The sequence below is a fragment of the Oncorhynchus nerka genome, unplaced genomic scaffold (genome assembly GCF_034236695.1).
Source record: "Oncorhynchus nerka isolate Pitt River unplaced genomic scaffold, Oner_Uvic_2.0 unplaced_scaffold_810, whole genome shotgun sequence".
In the NCBI taxonomy this organism is placed as follows: Eukaryota; Metazoa; Chordata; class Actinopteri; order Salmoniformes; family Salmonidae; genus Oncorhynchus; species Oncorhynchus nerka.
The window spans coordinates 213,158-231,595 of NW_027040445.1; the positions used below are offsets into that span (position 1 = coordinate 213,158).

An 18,438-nucleotide genomic window follows, 5' to 3' on the forward strand; every position below is an offset into this window, starting at 1 on the left:
ACCTTCCCACAGAGTACAGGCTGAGTCCTAACCTAACTAACCTAACCTTCCCACAGAGTACAGGCTGAGCCCTAACCTTCCCACAGAGTACAGGCTGAGTCCTAACCTTCCCACAGAGTACAGGCTGAGTCCTAACTAACCTTCCCACAGAGTACAGGCTGAGCCCTAACTAACCTAACCTTCCCACAGAGTACAGGCTGACTAACCTAACCTTCCCACTAACTAACCTAACCTTCCCACAGAGTACAGGCTGAGTCCTAACTAACCTTCCCACAGAGTACAGGCTGAGTCCTAACTAACCTTCCCACAGAGTACAGGCTGAGTCCTAACTAACCTTCCCACAGAGTACAGGCTGAGTCCTAACTAACCTAACCTTCCCACAGAGTACAGGCTGAGTCCTAACTAACCTTCCCACAGAGTACAGGCTGAGCCCTAACCTTCCCACAGAGTACAGGCTGAGTCCTAACCTTCCCACAGAGTACAGGCTGAGTCCTAACCTTCCCACAGAGTACAGGCTGAGTCCTAACTAACCTTCCCACAGAGTACAGGCTGAGTCCTAACTAACCTAACCTTCCCACAGAGTACAGGCTGAGTCCTAACTAACCTAACCTTCCCACAGAGTACAGGCTGAGTGCTAACCTTCCCACAGAGTACAGGCTGAGTCCTAACTAACCTAACCTTCCGACAGAGTACAGGCTGAGCCCTAACCTTCCCACAGAGTACAGGCTGAGTCCTAACCTTCCCACAGAGTACAGGCTGAGTCCTAACTAACCTAACCTTCCCACAGAGTACAGGCTGAGCTCTAACCTTCCCACAGAGTACAGGCTGAGTCCTAACTAACCTAACCTTCCGACAGAGTACAGGCTGAGTCCTAACTAACCTTCCCACAGAGTACAGGCTGAGTCCTAACTAACCTTCCCACAGAGTACAGGCTGAGTCCTAACTAACCTAACCTTCCCACAGAGTACAGGCTGAGTCCTAACTAACCTTCCCACAGAGTACAGGCTGAGCCCTAACTAACCTAACCTTCCCACAGAGTACAGGCTGAGCCCTAACTAACCTAACCTTCCCACAGAGTACAGGCTGAGCCCTAACTAACCTTCCCACAGAGTACAGGCTGAGTCCTAACTAACCTAACCTTCCCACAGAGTACAGGCTGAGTCCTAACTAACCTTCCCACAGAGTACAGGCTGAGTCCTAACTAACCTAACCTTCCCACAGAGTACAGGCTGAGTCCTAACTAACCTAACCTTCCCACAGAGTACAGGCTGAGTCCTAACTAACCTAACCATCCCACAGAGTACAGGCTGAGTCCTAACTAACCTTCCCACAGAGTACAGGCTGAGTCCTAACTAACCTTCCCACAGAGTACAGGCTGAGCCCTAACTAACCTAACCTTCCCACAGAGTACAGGCTGAGTCCTAACTAACCTTCCCACAGAGTACAGGCTGAGTCCTAACTAACCTAACCTTCCCACAGAGTACAGGCTGAGTCCTAACTAACCTAACCTTCCCACAGAGTACAGGCTGAGTCCTAACCTTCCCACAGAGTACAGGCTGAGCCCTAACCTTCCCACAGAGTACAGGCTGAGTCCTAACTAACCTAACCTTCCCACAGAGTACAGGCTGAGTCCTAACTAACCTAACCTTCCCACAGAGTACAGGCTGAGCCCTAACCTTCCCACAGAGTACAGGCTGAGTCCTAACCTTCCCACAGAGTACAGGCTGAGTCCTAACTAACCTTCCCACAGAGTACAGGCTGAGCCCTAACTAACCTAACCTTCCCACAGAGTACAGGCTGAGCCCTAACTAACCTAACCTTCCCACAGAGTACAGGCTGAGTCCTAACTAACCTTCCCACAGAGTACAGGCTGAGTCCTAACTAACCTTCCCACAGAGTACAGGCTGAGTCCTAACTAACCTTCCCACAGAGTACAGGCTGAGTCCTAACTAACCTAACCTTCCCACAGAGTACAGGCTGAGTCCTAACTAACCTTCCCACAGAGTACAGGCTGAGTCCTAACCTTCCCACAGAGTACAGGCTGAGTCCTAACCTTCCCACAGAGTACAGGCTGAGTCCTAACCTTCCCACAGAGTACAGGCTGAGTCCTAACTAACCTTCCCACAGAGTACAGGCTGAGTCCTAACTAACCTAACCTTCCCACAGAGTACAGGCTGAGTGCTAACCTTCCCACAGAGTACAGGCTGAGTCCTAACTAACCTAACCTTCCGACAGAGTACAGGCTGAGCCCTAACCTTCCCACAGAGTACAGGCTGAGTCCTAACCTTCCCACAGAGTACAGGCTGAGTCCTAACTAACCTAACCTTCCCACAGAGTACAGGCTGAGCTCTAACCTTCCCACAGAGTACAGGCTGAGTCCTAACTAACCTAACCTTCCGACAGAGTACAGGCTGAGTCCTAACTAACCTTCCCACAGAGTACAGGCTGAGTCCTAACTAACCTTCCCACAGAGTACAGGCTGAGTCCTAACTAACCTAACCTTCCCACAGAGTACAGGCTGAGTCCTAACTAACCTTCCCACAGAGTACAGGCTGAGCCCTAACTAACCTAACCTTCCCACAGAGTACAGGCTGAGCCCTAACTAACCTAACCTTCCCACAGAGTACAGGCTGAGCCCTAACTAACCTTCCCACAGAGTACAGGCTGAGTCCTAACTAACCTAACCTTCCCACAGAGTACAGGCTGAGTCCTAACTAACCTAACCTTCCCACAGAGTACAGGCTGAGTCCTAACTAACCTAACCTTCCCACAGAGTACAGGCTGAGTCCTAACTAACCTAACCTTCCCACAGAGTACAGGCTGAGTCCTAACTAACCTAACCTTCCCACAGAGTACAGGCTGAGTCCTAACTAACCTTCCCACAGAGTACAGGCTGAGTCCTAACTAACCTTCCCACAGAGTACAGGCTGAGTCCTAACTAACCTTCCCACAGAGTACAGGCTGAGTCCTAACTAACCTTCCCACAGAGTACAGGCTGAGCCCTAACTAACCTAACCTTCCCACAGAGTACAGGCTGAACCCTAACTAACCTAACCTTCCCACAGAGTACAGGCTGAGCCCTAACTAACCTAACCTTCCCACAGAGTACAGGCTGAGCCCTAACTAACCTAACCTTCCCACAGAGTACAGGCTGAGTCCTAACTAACCTTCCCACAGAGTACAGGCTGAGTCCTAACTAACCTTCCCACAGAGTACAGGCTGAGTCCTAACTAACCTTCCCACAGAGTACAGGCTGAGTCCTAACTAACCTTCCCACAGAGTACAGGCTGAGTCCTAACTAACCTTCCCACAGAGTACAGGCTGAGTCCTAACTAACCTTCCCACAGAGTACAGGCTGAGTCCTAACTAACCTTCCCACAGAGTACAGGCTGAGTCCTAACTAACCTAACCTTCCCACAGAGTACAGGCTGAGCCCTAACTAACCTAACCTTCCCACAGAGTACAGGCTGAGTCCTAACTAACCTAACCTTCCCACAGAGTACAGGCTGAGTCCTAACTAACCTAACCTTCCCACAGAGTACAGGCTGAGTGCTAACCTTCCCACAGAGTACAGGCTGAGCCCTAACCTTCCCACAGAGTACAGGCTGAGTCCTAACTAACCTAACCTTCCCACAGAGTACAGGCTGAGTCCTAACTAACCTAACCTTCCCACAGAGTACAGGCTGAGTCCTAACTAACCTTCCCACAGAGTACAGGCTGAGCCCTAACCTTCCCACAGAGTACAGGCTGAGTCCTAACCTTCCCACAGAGTACAGGCTGAGTCCTAACCTTCCCACAGAGTACAGGCTGAGTCCTAACCTTCCCACAGAGTACAGGCTGAGTCCTAACTAACCTTCCCACAGAGTACAGGCTGAGTCCTAACTAACCTAACCTTCCCACAGAGTACAGGCTGAGTGCTAACCTTCCCACAGAGTACAGGCTGAGTCCTAACTAACCTAACCTTCCCACGGAGTACAGGCTGAGCCCTAACCTTCCCACAGAGTACAGGCTGAGTCCTAACTAACCTAACCTTCCCACAGAGTACAGGCTGAGCTCTAACCTTCCCACAGAGTACAGGCTGAGTCCTAACTAACCTAACCTTCCCACAGAGTACAGGCTGAGTCCTAACTAACCTAACCTTCCCACAGAGTACAGGCTGAGTCCTAACTAACCTAACCTTCCCACAGAGTACAGGCTGAGCCCTAACCTTCCCACAGAGTACAGGCTGAGTCCTAACTTGTCTTTTCCTGCCCATTGTCTCTCCACCATAAGATATAGAAACACGACCAAACTGTATAGAAATGTGGCCTGCAACACGACCAAACTGTATAGAAATGTGGCCTGCAACACGACCAAACTGTATAGAAATGTGGCCCGCAACACGACCAAACTGTATAGAAATGTGGCCTGCAACACGACCAAACTGCATAGAAATGTGGCCTGCAACACGACCAAACTGCATAGAAATGTGGCCTGCAACACGACCAAACTGTATAGAAATGTGGCCTGCAACACGACCAAACTGTATAGAAATGTGGCCTGCAACACGACCAAACTGCATAGAAATGTGGCCTGCAACACGACCAAACTGTATAGAAATGTAGCCTGCAACACGACCAAACTGTATAGAAATGTGGCCTGCAACACGACCAAACTGTATAGAAATGTGGCCTGCAACACGACCAAACTGTATAGAAATGTGGCCTGCAACACGACCAAACTGCATAGAAATGTGGCCTGCAACACGACCAAACTGTATAGAAATGTGGCCTGCAACACGACCAAACTGCATAGAAATGTAGCCTGCAACACGACCAAACTGCATAGAAATGTGGCCTGCAACACGACCAAACTGTATAGAAATGTGGCCTGCAACACGACCAAACTGCATAGAAATGTGGCCTGCAACACGACCAAACTGCATAGAAATGTAGCCTGTGAAATGGACTTTGAGTCCATCAATTCACATGATCACTTCTCTTATTTAGGTTTATTTGTGACGAGGATGTTTTGTGCTCCGAGAATCAACCTTCAACTTATCTGACCTGGGGGGAAAGAATAGCTTGTCCTCTGTTTCTGTTCGTCAACTCTTCATCGATTCCTCTTGCTGCTGTTCTCAGAGTCTCCAGAAGAGAGCGGTGTGGAGGCTGAGTCAGAGGAGGAGCTGAGTGCGTCTCGTAGCTCATTGGAGCGTCAGTCAGCACAGAGAGGAAACACGACGGTGCATGTCTGCTGGCACCGCAACACCTCTGTGTCCATGGTGGACTTTAGTGTGGCTGTGGAGGTACCTACCTGACCCACAGTACCGTCTAACCTCTCTGTTTCTGTCTAACCTCTCTGTCTCTGTCTAACCTCTCTGTCTTCTCTACCTACCTGACCCACAGTACCGTCTAACCTCTCTGTTTCTGTCTAACCTCTCTGTCTTCTCTACCTGCCTGACCCACAGTACCGTCTAACCTCTCTGTCTCTGTCTAACCTCTCTGTCTTCTCTACCTACCTGACCCACAGTACCATCTAACCTCTCTGTCTCTGTCTTCTCTACCTACCTGACCCACCGTACCGTCTAACCTCTCTGTCTCTGTCTAACCTCTCTGTCTTCTCTACCTACCTGACCCACAGTACCGTCTAACCTCTCTGTCTTCTGTCTAACCTCTCTGTCTTCTGTCTTCTCAACCTACCTGACCCACAGTACCGTCTAACCTCTCTGTTTCTGTCTAACCTCTCTGTCTAACCTGATATAACCTGATACAGAGAGGTGGGATATAACCTGATATAACCTGGTACAGAGAGGTGGGATATAACCTGATACAGAGAGGTGGGATATAACCTGATACAGAGAGGTGGGATATAACCTGATACAGAGAGGTGGGATATAACCTGATATAACCTGGTACAGAGAGGTGGGATATAACCTGATATAACCTGATACAGAGAGGTGGGATATAACCTGATACAGAGAGGTGGGATATAACCTGATATAACCTGGTACAGAGAGGTGGGATATAACCTGATATAACCTGGTACAGAGAGGTGGGATATAACCTGATACAGAGAGGTGGGATATAACCTGATACAGAGAGGTATGATATAACCTGATACAGAGAGGTGGGATATAACCTGATACAGAGAGGTGGAATATAACCTGATATAACCTGGTACAGAGAGGTGGGATATAACCTGATATAACCTGATACAGAGAGGTGGGATATAACCTGATATAACCTGGATACAGAGGTGGGATATAACCTGATATAACCTGATACAGAGAGGTGGGATATAACCCGATACAGAGAGGTGGGATATAACCTGGTACAGAGAGGTGGGATATAACCTGATACAGAGAGGTGGGATATAACCTGATATAACCTGATACAGAGAGATGGGATATAACCTGATACAGAGAGGTGGGATATAACCTGATATAACCTGGTACAGAGAGGTGGGATATAACCTGATACAGAGAGGTGGGATATAACCTGATACAGAGAGGTGGGATATAACCTGATATAGAGAGGTGGGATATAACCTGATACAGAGAGGTGGGATATAACCTGATATAACCTGGTACAGAGAGGTGGGATATAACCTGATATAACCTGATACAGAGAGGTGGGATATAACCTGATACAGAGAGGTGGGATATAACCTGATATAACCTGATACAGAGAGGTGGGATATAACCTGATATAACCTGGTACAGAGAGGTGGGATATAACCTGATACAGAGAGGTGGGATATAACCTGGTACAGAGAGGTGGGATATAACCTGGTACAGAGAGGTGGGATACAACCTGATATAACCTGATACAGAGAGGGGGGATATAACCTGGTACAGAGAGGTGGGATATAACCTGATATAACCTGATACAGAGAGGTGGGATATAACCTGATATAACCTGGTACAGAGAGGTGGGATATAACCTGGTACAGAGAGGTGGGATATAACCTGATACAGAGAGGTGGGATATAACCTGGTACAGAGAGCTGGGATATAACCTGGTACAGAGAGCTGGGATATAACCTAGTACAGAGAGGTGGGATATAACCTGATATAACCTGATACAGAGAGGTGGGATATAACCTGATATAACATGATACAGAGAGGTGGGATATAACCTGGTACAGAGAGGTGGGATATAACCTGATACAGAGAGGTGGGATATAACCTGGTACAGAGAGGTGGGATATAACCTGATATAACCTGGTACAGAGAGGTGGAATATAACCAGATATAACCTGGTACAGAGAGGTGGGATATAACCTAGTACAGAGAGGTGGGATATAACCTGATATAACCTGATACAGAGAGGTGGGATATAACCTGATATAACCTGATACAGAGAGGTGGGATACAACCTGATACAGAGAGGTGGGATGTAACCTGGTACAGAGAGGTGGGATATAACCTGGTACAGAGAGGTGGGATGTAACCTGGTACAGAGAGGTGGGATATAACCTAGTACAGAGAGGTGGGATATAACCTGATATAACCTGATACAGAGAGGTGGGATATAACCTGATACAGAGAGGTGGGATACAACCTGATACAGAGAGGTGGGATGTAACCTGGTACAGAGAGGTGGGATATAACCTGGTACAGAGAGGTGGGATGTAACCTGGTACAGAGAGGTGGGATATAACCTGATACAGAGAGGTGGGATATAACCTGATATAACCTGATACAGAGAGGTGGGATGTAACCTGGTACGGAGAGGTGGGATATAACCTGATATAGAGAGGTGGGATATAACCTGATACAGAGAGGTGGGATATAACCTGATACAGAGAGGTGGGATATAACGTGATATAACCTGGTACAGAGAGGTGGGATATAACCTGATACAGAGAGGTGGGATATAACCTGGTACAGAGAGGTGGTATATAACCTGATACAGAGAGGTGGGATATAACCTGATACAGAGAGGTGGGATATAACCTGATACAGAGAGGTGGGATATAACCTGATACAGAGAGGTGGGATATAACCTGATATAACATGATACAGAGAGGTGGGATATAACCTGATACAGAGAGGTGGGATATAACCTGATATAACCTGATACAGAGAGGGGGGATATAACCTGGTACAGAGAGGTGGGATATAACCTGATATAACCTGGTACAGAGAGGTGGGATATAACCTGATACAGAGAGGTGGGATATAACCTGATATAACATGATACAGAGAGGTGGGATATAACCTGATACAGAGAGGTGGGATATAACCTGATATAACCTGATACAGAGAGGGGGGATATAACCTGGTACAGAGAGGTGGGATATAACCTGATATAACCTGATACAGAGAGGTGGGATATAACCTTATATAACCTGATACAGAGAGGTGGGATATAACCTGATATAACCTGGTACAGAGAGGTGGGATATAACCTGATATAACCTGGTACAGAGAGGTGGGATATAACCTGGTACAGAGAGGTGGGATATAACCTGGTACAGAGAGGTGGGATATAAGCTGATACAGAGAGGTGGGATATAACCTGGTACAGAGAGCTGGGATATAACCTGATATAACCTGGTACAGAGATGTGGAATATAACCTGATATAACCTGGTACAGAGAGGTGGGATATAACCTAGTACAGAGAGGTGGGATATAACCTGATATAACCTGATACAGAGAGGTGGGATATAACCTGATATAACATGATACAGAGAGGTGGGATATAACCTGATATAACATGATACAGAGAGGTGGGATATAACCTGATACAGAGAGGTGGGATATAACCTGGTACAGAGAGGTGGGATATAACCTGATATAACCTGATACAGAGAGGTGGGATATAACCTGATACAGAGAGGTGGGATATAACCTGGTACAGAGAGGTGGGATATAACCTGATACAGACAGGTGGGATATAACCTGATACAGAGAGGTGGGATATAATCTGATACAGAGAGGTGGGATATAACCTGATATAACCTGATACAGAGAGGTGGGATATAACCTGGTACAGAGAGGTGGGATATAACCTGATACAGAGAGGTGGGATATAACCTGGTACAGAGAGGTGGGATATAACCTGATATAACCTGGTACAGAGAGGTGGAATATAACCTGATATAACCTGATACAGAGAGGTGGGATATAACCTGATATAACCTGATACAGAGAGGTGGGATATAACCTGATATAACCTGATACAGAGAGGTGGGATACAACCTGATACAGAGAGGTGGGATACAACCTGATACAGAGAGGTGGGATATAACCTGGTACAGAGAGGTGGGATACAACCTGGTACAGAGAGGTGGGATGTAACCTGGTACAGAGAGGTGGGATATAACCTAGTACAGAGAGGTGGGATATAACCTGGTACAGAGAGGTGGGATGTAACCTGGTACAGAGAGGTGGGATATAACCTAGTACAGAGAGGTGGGATATAACCTGATATAACCTGATACAGAGAGGTGGGATATAAGCTGATATAACCTGATACAGAGAGGTGGGATACAACCTGATACAGAGAGGTGGGATGTAACCTGGTACAGAGAGGTGGGATATAACCTGGTACAGAGAGGTGGGATGTAACCTGGTACAGAGAGGTGGGATATAACCTGATACAGAGAGGTGGGATATAACCTGATACAGAGAGGTGGGATATAACCTGATATAACCTGGTACAGAGAGGTGGGATATAACCTGGTACAGAGAGGTGGGATATAACCTGATATAACCTGGTACAGAGAGGTGGGATATAACCTGATACAGAGAGGTGGGATATAACCTGGTACAGAGAGGTGGGATATAACCTGATATAACCTGGTACAGAGAGGTGGGATATAACCTGATATAACCTGGTACAGAGAGGTGGGATATAACCTGATACAGAGAGGTTGGATATAACCTGATATAACCTGATACAGAGAGGTGGGATATAACCTGATATAACCTGGTACAGAGAGGTGGTATATAACCTGATACAGAGAGGTGGGATATAACCTGATACAGAGAGGTGGGATATAACCTGATACAGAGAGGTGGGATATAACCTGATACGGAAAGGTGGGATATAACCTGATACGGAGAGGTGGGATATAACCTGATATAACCTGGTACAGAGAGGTGGGATATAACCTGATACAGAGAGGTGGGATATAACCTGATACAGAGAGGTGGGATATAACCTGATATAACCTGGTATAGAGAGGTGGGATATAACCTGATACAGAGAGGTGGGATATAACCTGGTACAGAGGTGGGATATAACCTGATACAACAACATTGTAACTTCAAGACCAGACAACCTGTGTTAATCTCTTTTGCTATTGGTTACTCCTGTGTTAATGTCTCTTCCTATTGGTCCTTTCTCTCCCTATCAGAACCAGTTATCAGGTAACCTGCTGAGGAAGTTTAAGAACAGTAATGGATGGCAGAAACTCTGGGTGGTCTTCACCAACTTCAGCCTGTTCTTCTACAAGTCACATCAGGTAAGGACTCTAACCTAACTCTAAACATACATCTAACCTAAAACGAACTAATATTTATTATGGGATGCAGTAGTCTCAAGGTCCTCTATAGGATGACTACCCTCTGGGTAGTGTATTATATAGTATTTATTATGGGATGCAGTTGTCTCAAGGTCTTCTATAGGATGACTACCCTCTGGGTAGTGTATTATATAGTATTTATTATGGGATGCAGTAGTCTCAAGGTCTTCTATAGGATGACTACCCTCTGGGTAGTGTATTATATAGTATTTATTATGGGATGCAGTAGTCTAAATGTCATCTCTGTTCCCTATAGGATGACTACCCTCTGGCTAGTCTTATTGCTAGGCTATTTATTATGGGTTCCCGGGAGACAGAGAACATCCAGAAGGACTACGTTTTCAAGCTCCACTTTAAGTCTCATGTGTACTACTTCAGATCAGAGAGCCAGTACACCTTCCAGAGGTCAGTTCCCTTGGCAACCTGTTGTGTGGTGTTGTCTTCAGTAGTGTGGTGTTGTCTTGTCTTCAGTAGTGTGGTGTTGTCTTGTTGTCTTCAGTAGTGTGGTGTTGTCTTGTTGTCTTCAGTAGTGTAGTGTTGTCTTCAGTAGTGTGGTGTTGTCTTCAGTAGTGTGGTGTTGTCTTGTTGTCTTCAGTAGTGTGGTGTTGTCTTGTTGTCTTCAGTAGTGTGGTGTTGTCTTTAGTGTGGTGTTGTCTTGTTGTCTTCAGTAGTGTGTTGTCTTGTTGTCTTCAGTAGTGTGGTGTTGTCTTGTTGTCTTCAGTAGTGTGGTGTTGTCTTGTTGTCTTCAGTAGTGTAGTGTTGTCTTGTTGTCTTCAGTAGTGGGTGTTGTCTTGTTGTCTTCAGTAGTGTGGTGTTGTTGTCTTCAGTAGTGTGGTGTTGTGTCTTCAGTAGTGTGTTGGTGTTGTCTTCAGTAGTGTGTAGTGTCTTGTTGTCTTCAGTAGTGTGGTGTTGTCTTGTTGTCTTCAGTAGTGAGTGTTGTCTTGTTGTCTTCAGTAGTGTGGTGTTGTCTTGTTGTCTTCAGTGTGGTGTTGTCTTGTTGTCTTCAGTAGTGTGGTGTTGTCTTCAGTAGTGTGGTGTTGTCTTCAGTAGTGTGTGTTGTCTTGTGTTGTCTTGTTGTCTTCAGTAGTGTGGTGTTGTCTTGTTGTCTTCAGTAGTGTAGTGTTGTCTTGTTGTCTTCAGTAGTGTGGTGTTGTCTTGTTGTCTTCAGTAGTGTGGTGTTGTCTTGTTGTCTTCAGTAGTGTGATGACTACCCTGTCTTGTAGTGTGTTGTGTTGTCTTCAGTAGTGTGGTGTTGTCTTGTTGTCTTCAGTAGTGTAGTGTTGTCTTGTTGTCTTCAGTAGTGTGGTGTTGTCTTCAGTAGTGTGGTGTTGTCTTGTTGTCTTCAGTAGTGTAGTGTTGTCTTCAGTAGTGTAGTGTTGTCTTGTTGTCTTCAGTAGTGTGGTGTTGTCTTGTTGTCTTCAGTAGTGTGGTGTTGTCTTGTTGTCTTCAGTAGTGTGGTGTTGTCTTGTTGTCTTCAGTAGTGTAGTGTTGTCTTGTTGTCTTCAGTAGTGTGGTGTTGTCTTGTTGTCTTCAGTAGTGTGGTGTTGTCTTCAGTAGTGTGGTGTTGTCTTCAGTAGTGTGGTGTTGTCTTGTTGTCTTCAGTAGTGTGGTGTTGTCTTCAGTAGTGTGGTGTTGTCTTGTTGTCTTCAGTAGTGTGGTGTTGTCTTCAGTAGTGTGGTGTTGTCTTGTTGTCTTCAGTAGTGTGGTGTTGTCTTGTTGTCTTCAGTAGTGTGGTGTTGTCTTGTTGTCTTCAGTAGTGTGGTGTTGTCTTCAGTAGTGTGGTGTTGTCTTCAGTAGTGTGGTGTTGTCTTGTTGTCTTCAGTAGTGTGGTGTTGTCTTGTTGTCTTCAGTAGTGTGGTGTTGTCTTGTTGTCTTCAGTAGTGTGGTGTTGTCTTGTTGTCTTCAGTAGTGTGGTGTTGTCTTGTTGTCTTCAGTAGTGTGGTGTTGTCTTCAGTAGTGTGGTGTTGTCTTGTTGTCTTCAGTAGTGTGGTGTTGTCTTGTTGTCTTCAGTAGTGTGGTGTTGTCTTGTTGTCTTCAGTAGTGTGGTGTTGTATTGTTGTCTTCAGTAGTGTGGTGTTGTCTTCAGTAGTGTGGTGTTGTCTTGTTGTCTTCAGTAGTGTGGTGTTGTCTTCAGTAGTGTGGTGTTGTCTTGTTGTCTTGTTGTCTTCAGTAGTGTGGTGTTGTCTTGTTGTCTTCAGTAGTGTAGTGTTGTCTTGTTGTCTTCAGTAGTGTGGTGTTGTCTTGTTGTCTTCAGTAGTGTGTTGTGTTGTCTTCAGTAGTGTGGTGTTGTCTTCAGTAGTGTGGTGTTGTCTTCAGTAGTGTGGTGTTGTCTTGTTGTCTTCAGTAGTGTGGTGTTGTCTTGTTGTCTTCAGTAGTGTAGTGTTGTCTTCAGTAGTGTGGTGTTGTCTTGTTGTCTTCAGTAGTGTGGTGTTGTCTTGTTGTCTTCAGTAGTGTGGTGTTGTCTTCAGTAGTGTGGTGTTGTCTTCAGTAGTGTGGTGTTGTCTTCAGTAGTGTGGTGTTGTCTTGTTGTCTTCAGTAGTGTGGTGTTGTCTTGTTGTCTTCAGTAGTGTGGTGTTGTCTTGTTGTCTTCAGTAGTGTGGTGTTGTCTTCAGTAGTGTGGTGTTGTCTTGTTGTCTTCAGTAGTGTGGTGTTGTCTTGTTGTCTTCAGTAGTGTGGTGTTGTCTTGTTGTCTTCAGTAGTGTGGTGTTGTCTTGTTGTCTTCAGTAGTGTGGTGTTGTCTTGTTGTCTTCAGTAGTGTGGTGTTGTCTTGTTGTCTTCAGTAGTGTGGTGTTGTCTTGTTGTCTTCAGTAGTGTGGTGTTGTCTTGTTGTCTTCAGTAGTGTGGTGTTGTCTTCAGTAGTCTTGTTGTCTTCAGTAGTGTGGTGTTGTCTTCAGTAGTGTGGTGTTGTCTTGTTGTCTTCAGTAGTGTGGTGTTGTCTTGTTGTCTTCAGTAGTGTAGTGTTGTCTTCAGTAGTGTGGTGTTGTCTTGTTGTCTTCAGTAGTGTGGTGTTGTCTTGTTGTCTTCAGTAGTGTGGTGTTGTCTTCAGTAGTGTGGTGTTGTCTTCAGTAGTGTGGTGTTGTCTTCAGTAGTGTGGTGTTGTCTTCAGTAGTGTAGTGTTGTCTTGTTGTCTTCAGTAGTGTGGTGTTGTCTTCAGTAGTGTGGTGTTGTCTTCAGTAGTGTGGTGTTGTCTTCAGTAGTGTGGTGTTGTCTTCAGTAGTGTGGTGTTGTCTTGTTGTCTTCAGTAGTGTGGTGTTGTCTTGTTGTCTTCAGTAGTGTGGTGTTGTCTTCAGTAGTGTGGTGTTGTCTTGTTGTCTTCAGTAGTGTGGTGTTGTCTTGTTGTCTTCAGTAGTGTGGTGTTGTCTTGTTGTCTTCAGTAGTGTGGTGTTGTCTTGTTGTCTTCAGTAGTGTGGTGTTGTCTTGTTGTCTTCAGTAGTGTGGTGTTGTCTTGTTGTCTTCAGTAGTGTGGTGTTGTCTTGTTGTCTTCAGTAGTGTGGTGTTGTCTTGTTGTCTTCAGTAGTGTGGTGTTGTCTTGTTGTCTTCAGTAGTGTGGTGTTGTCTTGTTGTCTTCAGTAGTGTGGTGTTGTCTTGTTGTCTTCAGTAGTGTGGTGTTGTCTTGTTGTCTTCAGTAGTGTGGTGTTGTTGTCTTCAGTAGTGTGGTGTTGTCTTGTTGTCTTCAGTAGTGTGGTGTTGTCTTGTTGTCTTCAGTAGTGTGGTGTTGTCTTGTTGTCTTCAGTAGTGTGGTGTTGTCTTGTTGTCTTCAGTAGTGTGGTGTTGTCTTCAGTAGTGTGGTGTTGTCTTGTTGTCTTCAGTAGTGTGGTGTTGTCTTGTTGTCTTCAGTAGTGTGGTGTTGTCTTCAGTAGTGTGGTGTTGTCTTGTTGTCTTCAGTAGTGTGGTGTTGTCTTCAGTAGTGTGGTGTTGTCTTGTTGTCTTCAGTAGTGTGGTGTTGTCTTGTTGTCTTCAGTAGTGTAGTGTTGTCTTGTTGTCTTCAGTAGTGTGGTGTTGTCTTGTTGTCTTCAGTAGTGTGGTGTTGTCTTGTTGTCTTCAGTAGTGTGGTGTTGTCTTGTTGTCTTCAGTAGTGTGTTGTGTTGTCTTCTAGTGTGGTGTTGTCTTGTCTTCAGTAGTGTGGTGTTGTCTTGTTGTCTTCAGTAGTGTAGTGTTGTCTTGTTGTCTTCAGTAGTGTAGTGTTGTCTTCAGTAGTGTGGTCTTGTCTTCAGTAGTGTGGTGTTGTCTTCAGTAGTGTGGTGTTGTCTTGTTGTCTTCAGTAGTGTGGTGTTGTCTTCAGTAGTGTGGTGTTGTCTTGTTGTCTTCAGTAGTGTGGTGTTGTCTTCAGTAGTGTGGTGTTGTCTTCAGTAGTGTGGTGTTGTCTTGTTGTCTTCAGTAGTGTGGTGTTGTCTTGTTGTCTTCAGTAGTGTGGTGTTGTCTTGTTGTCTTCAGTAGTGTGGTGTTGTCTTGTTGTCTTCAGTAGTGTGGTGTTGTCTTGTTGTCTTCAGTAGTGTGGTGTTGTCTTCAGTAGTGTGGTGTTGTCTTGTTGTCTTCAGTAGTGTGGTGTTGTCTTGTTGTCTTCAGTAGTGTAGTGTTGTCTTGTTGTCTTCAGTAGTGTGGTGTTGTCTTGTTGTCTTCAGTAGTGTGGTGTTGTCTTGTTGTCTTCAGTAGTGTGGTGTTGTCTTCAGTAGTGTAGTGTTGTCTTGTTGTCTTCAGTAGTGTGGTGTTGTCTTGTTGTCTTCAGTAGTGTGGTGTTGTCTTGTTGTCTTCAGTAGTGTGGTGTTGTCTTGTTGTCTTCAGTAGTGTGGTGTTGTCTTCAGTAGTGTGGTGTTGTCTTGTTGTCTTCAGTAGTGTGGTGTTGTCTTGTTGTCTTCAGTAGTGTGTCTTCAGTTGTCTGGTGTAGTGTGTGTTGTCTTCAGTAGTGTGGTGTTGTCTTGTTGTCTTCAGTAGTGTGGTGTTGTCTTGTTGTCTTCAGTAGTGTGGTGTTGTCTTGTTGTCTTCAGTAGTGTGTCTTGTTGTCTTTGTCTTGTTGTCTTCAGTAGTGTGGTGTTGTCTTGTTGTCTTCAGTAGTGTGGTGTTGTCTTCAGTAGTTGTCTTGTTGTCTTCAGTAGTGTGGTGTTGTCTTGTTGTCTTCAGTAGTGTGGTGTTGTCTTGTTGTCTTCAGTAGTGTGGTGTTGTCTTGTTGTCTTCAGTAGTGTGGTGTTGTCTTGTTGTCTTCAGTAGTGTGGTGTTGTCTTGTTGTCTTCAGTAGTGTGGTGTTGTCTTCAGTAGTGTGGTGTTGTCTTGTTGTCTTCAGTAGTGTGGTGTTGTCTTCAGTAGTGTAGTGTTGTCTTGTTGTCTTCAGTAGTGTGGTGTTGTCTTGTTGTCTTCAGTAGTGTGGTGTTGTCTTCAGTAGTGTGGTGTTGTCTTGTTGTCTTCAGTAGTGTGGTGTTGTCTTCAGTAGTGTGGTGTTGTCTTCAGTGTGTCTTCAGTAGTGTGGTGTTGTCTTGTTGTCTTCAGTAGTGTGGTGTTGTCTTGTTGTCTTCAGTAGTGTGGTGTTGTCTTCAGTAGTGTAGTGTTGTCTTGTTGTCTTCAGTAGTGTAGTGTTGTCTTGTTGTCTTCAGTAGTGTAGTGTTGTCTTGTTGTCTTCAGTAGTGTAGTGTTGTCTTGAGTAGTGTAGTGTTGTCTTGTTGTCTTCAGTAGTGTGGTGTTGTCTTGTTGTCTTGAGTAGTGTGGTGTTGTCTTGTTGTCTTCAGTAGTGTAGTGTTGTCTTCAGTAGTGTGGTGTTGTCTTCAGTAGTGTGGTGTTGTCTTGTTGTCTTCAGTAGTGTGGTGTTGTCTTGTTGTCTTCAGTAGTGTGGTGTTGTCTTGTTGTCTTCAGTAGTGTAGTGTTGTCTTCAGTAGTGTAGTGTTGTCTTGTTGTCTTCAGTAGTGTGGTGTTGTCTTGTTTCTAGTGTGGTGTTGTCTTGTGTCAGTAGTGTTGTCTTGTTGTCTTCAGTAGTGTAGTGTTGTCTTGTTGTAGTGTGTTGTGTTGTCTTCAGTAGTGTGGTGTTGTCTTGTTGTCTTCAGTAGTGTGGTGTTGTCTTGTTGTCTTCAGTAGTGTGGTGTTGTCTTCAGTAGTGTGGTGTTGTCTTGTTGTCTTCAGTAGTGTGGTGTTGTCTTCTTGTTGTCTTCAGTAGTGTGGTGTTGTCTTGTTGTCTTCAGTAGTGTGGTGTTGTGTTGTCTTCAGTAGTGTTGTCTTGTTGTCTTCAGTAGTGTGGTGTTGTCTTGTTGTCTTCAGTAGTGTGTTGTGTTGTCTTCAGTAGTGTGGTGTTGTCTTGTTGTCTTCAGTAGTGTGGTGTTGTCTTGTTGTCTTCAGTAGTGTGGTGTTGTCTTGTTGTCTTCAGTAGTGTGGTGTTGTCTTCAGTAGTGTGGTGTTGTCTTGTTGTCTTCAGTAGTGTGTGTTGTCTTGTTGTCTTCAGTAGTGTGGTGTTGTCTTGTTGTCTTCAGTAGTGTGGTGTTGTCTTGTTGTCTTCAGTAGTGTGGTGTTGTCTTGTTGTCTTCAGTAGTGTGGTGTTGTCTTGTTGTCTTCAGTAGTGTGGTGTTGTCTTGTTGTCTTCAGTAGTGTGGTGTTGTCTTCAGTAGTGTAGTGGTGTTGTCTTGTTGTCTTCAGTAGTGTGGTGTTGTCTTCAGTAGTGTGGTGTTGTCTTGTTGTCTTCAGTAGTGTAGTGTTGTCTTGTTGTCTTGTTGTCTTCAGTAGTGTGGTGTTGTCTTGTTGTCTTCAGTAGTGTAGTGTTGTCTTGTTGTCTTCAGTAGTGTGGTGTTGTCTTGTTGTCTTCAGTAGTGGTGTTGTGTTGTCTTCAGTAGTGTGGTGTTGTCTTGTTGTCTTCAGTAGTGTGGTGTTGTCTTCAGTTGTCTTCAGTGTTGTCTTGTTGTCTTCAGTAGTGTGGTGTTGTCTTGTTGTCTTCAGTAGTGTGGTGTTGTCTTGTTGTCTTCAGTAGTGTGGTGTTGTCTTGTTGTCTTCAGTGTGGTGTTGTCTTGTTGTCTTCAGTAGTGTGGTGTTGTCTTGTTGTCTTCAGTAGTGTGGTGTTGTCTTGTTGTCTTCAGTAGTGTAGTGTTGTCTTGTTGTCTTCAGTAGTGTAGTGTTGTCTTGTTGTCTTCAGTAGTGTGGTGTTGTCTTGTTGTCTTCAGTAGTGTGGTGTTGTCTTGTTGTCTTCAGTAGTGTGGTGTTGTCTTGTTGTCTTCAGTAGTGTGGTGTTGTCTTGTTGTCTTCAGTAGTGTGGTGTTGTCTTGTTGTCTTCAGTAGTGTGGTGTTGTCTTGTTGTCTTCAGTAGTGTGTGTGTTGTCTTCAGTAGTAGTGTAGTGGTGTTGTGTTGTCTTGTTGTCTTCAGTAGTGTGGTGTTGTCTTGTTGTCTTCAGTAGTGTAGTGTTGTCTTGTTGTCTTCAGTAGTGTGGTGTTGTCTTGTCTTCAGTAGTGTGGTGTTGTCTTGTTGTCTTCAGTAGTGTGGTGTTGTCTTGTTGTCTTCAGTAGTGGTGTTGTCTTGTTGTCTTCAGTAGTGTGGTGTTGTCTTGTTGTCTTCAGTAGTGTGGTGTTGTCTTGTTGTCTTCAGTAGTGTGGTGTTGTCTTCAGTAGTGTGGTGTTGTCTTGTTGTCTTCAGTAGTGTGGTGTTGTCTTGTTGTCTTCAGTAGTGTAGTGTTGTCTTGTTGTCTTCAGTAGTGTGGTGTTGTCTTGTTGTCTTCAGTAGTGTGGTGTTGTCTTGTTGTCTTCAGTAGTGTGGTGTTGTCTTGTTGTCTTCAGTAGTGTGTGTGTTGTCTTCAGTAGTGTGGTGTTGTCTTGTTGTCTTCAGTAGTGTGGTGTTGTCTTGTTGTCTTCAGTAGTGTGGTGTTGTCTTGTTGTCTTCAGTAGTGTGGTGTTGTCTTGTTGTCTTGTTGTCTTCAGTAGTGGTGTTGTCTTGTTGTCTTCAGTAGTGTAGTGTTGTCTTGTT

At 45.1% G+C, this 18,438-nt stretch overlaps 1 protein-coding gene across 2 annotated transcripts in view; it reads left to right on the forward strand.

The window, feature by feature from the left end:
- LOC135571071 (FERM, ARHGEF and pleckstrin domain-containing protein 1-like) overlaps nucleotides 1-18,438 on the forward strand; it is a 54,420-nt gene that overhangs the window by 21,673 nt on the left and 14,309 nt on the right. For both annotated transcript variants that reach the window (XM_065016878.1, XM_065016877.1), the window contains exons 8-10: nucleotides 5,121-5,284; nucleotides 10,347-10,454; nucleotides 10,771-10,919. In XM_065016878.1, the coding sequence (XP_064872950.1) occupies nucleotides 5,121-5,284; nucleotides 10,347-10,454; nucleotides 10,771-10,919 (421 nt within the window). The remainder of the gene's footprint in view (nucleotides 1-5,120; nucleotides 5,285-10,346; nucleotides 10,455-10,770; nucleotides 10,920-18,438) is intronic.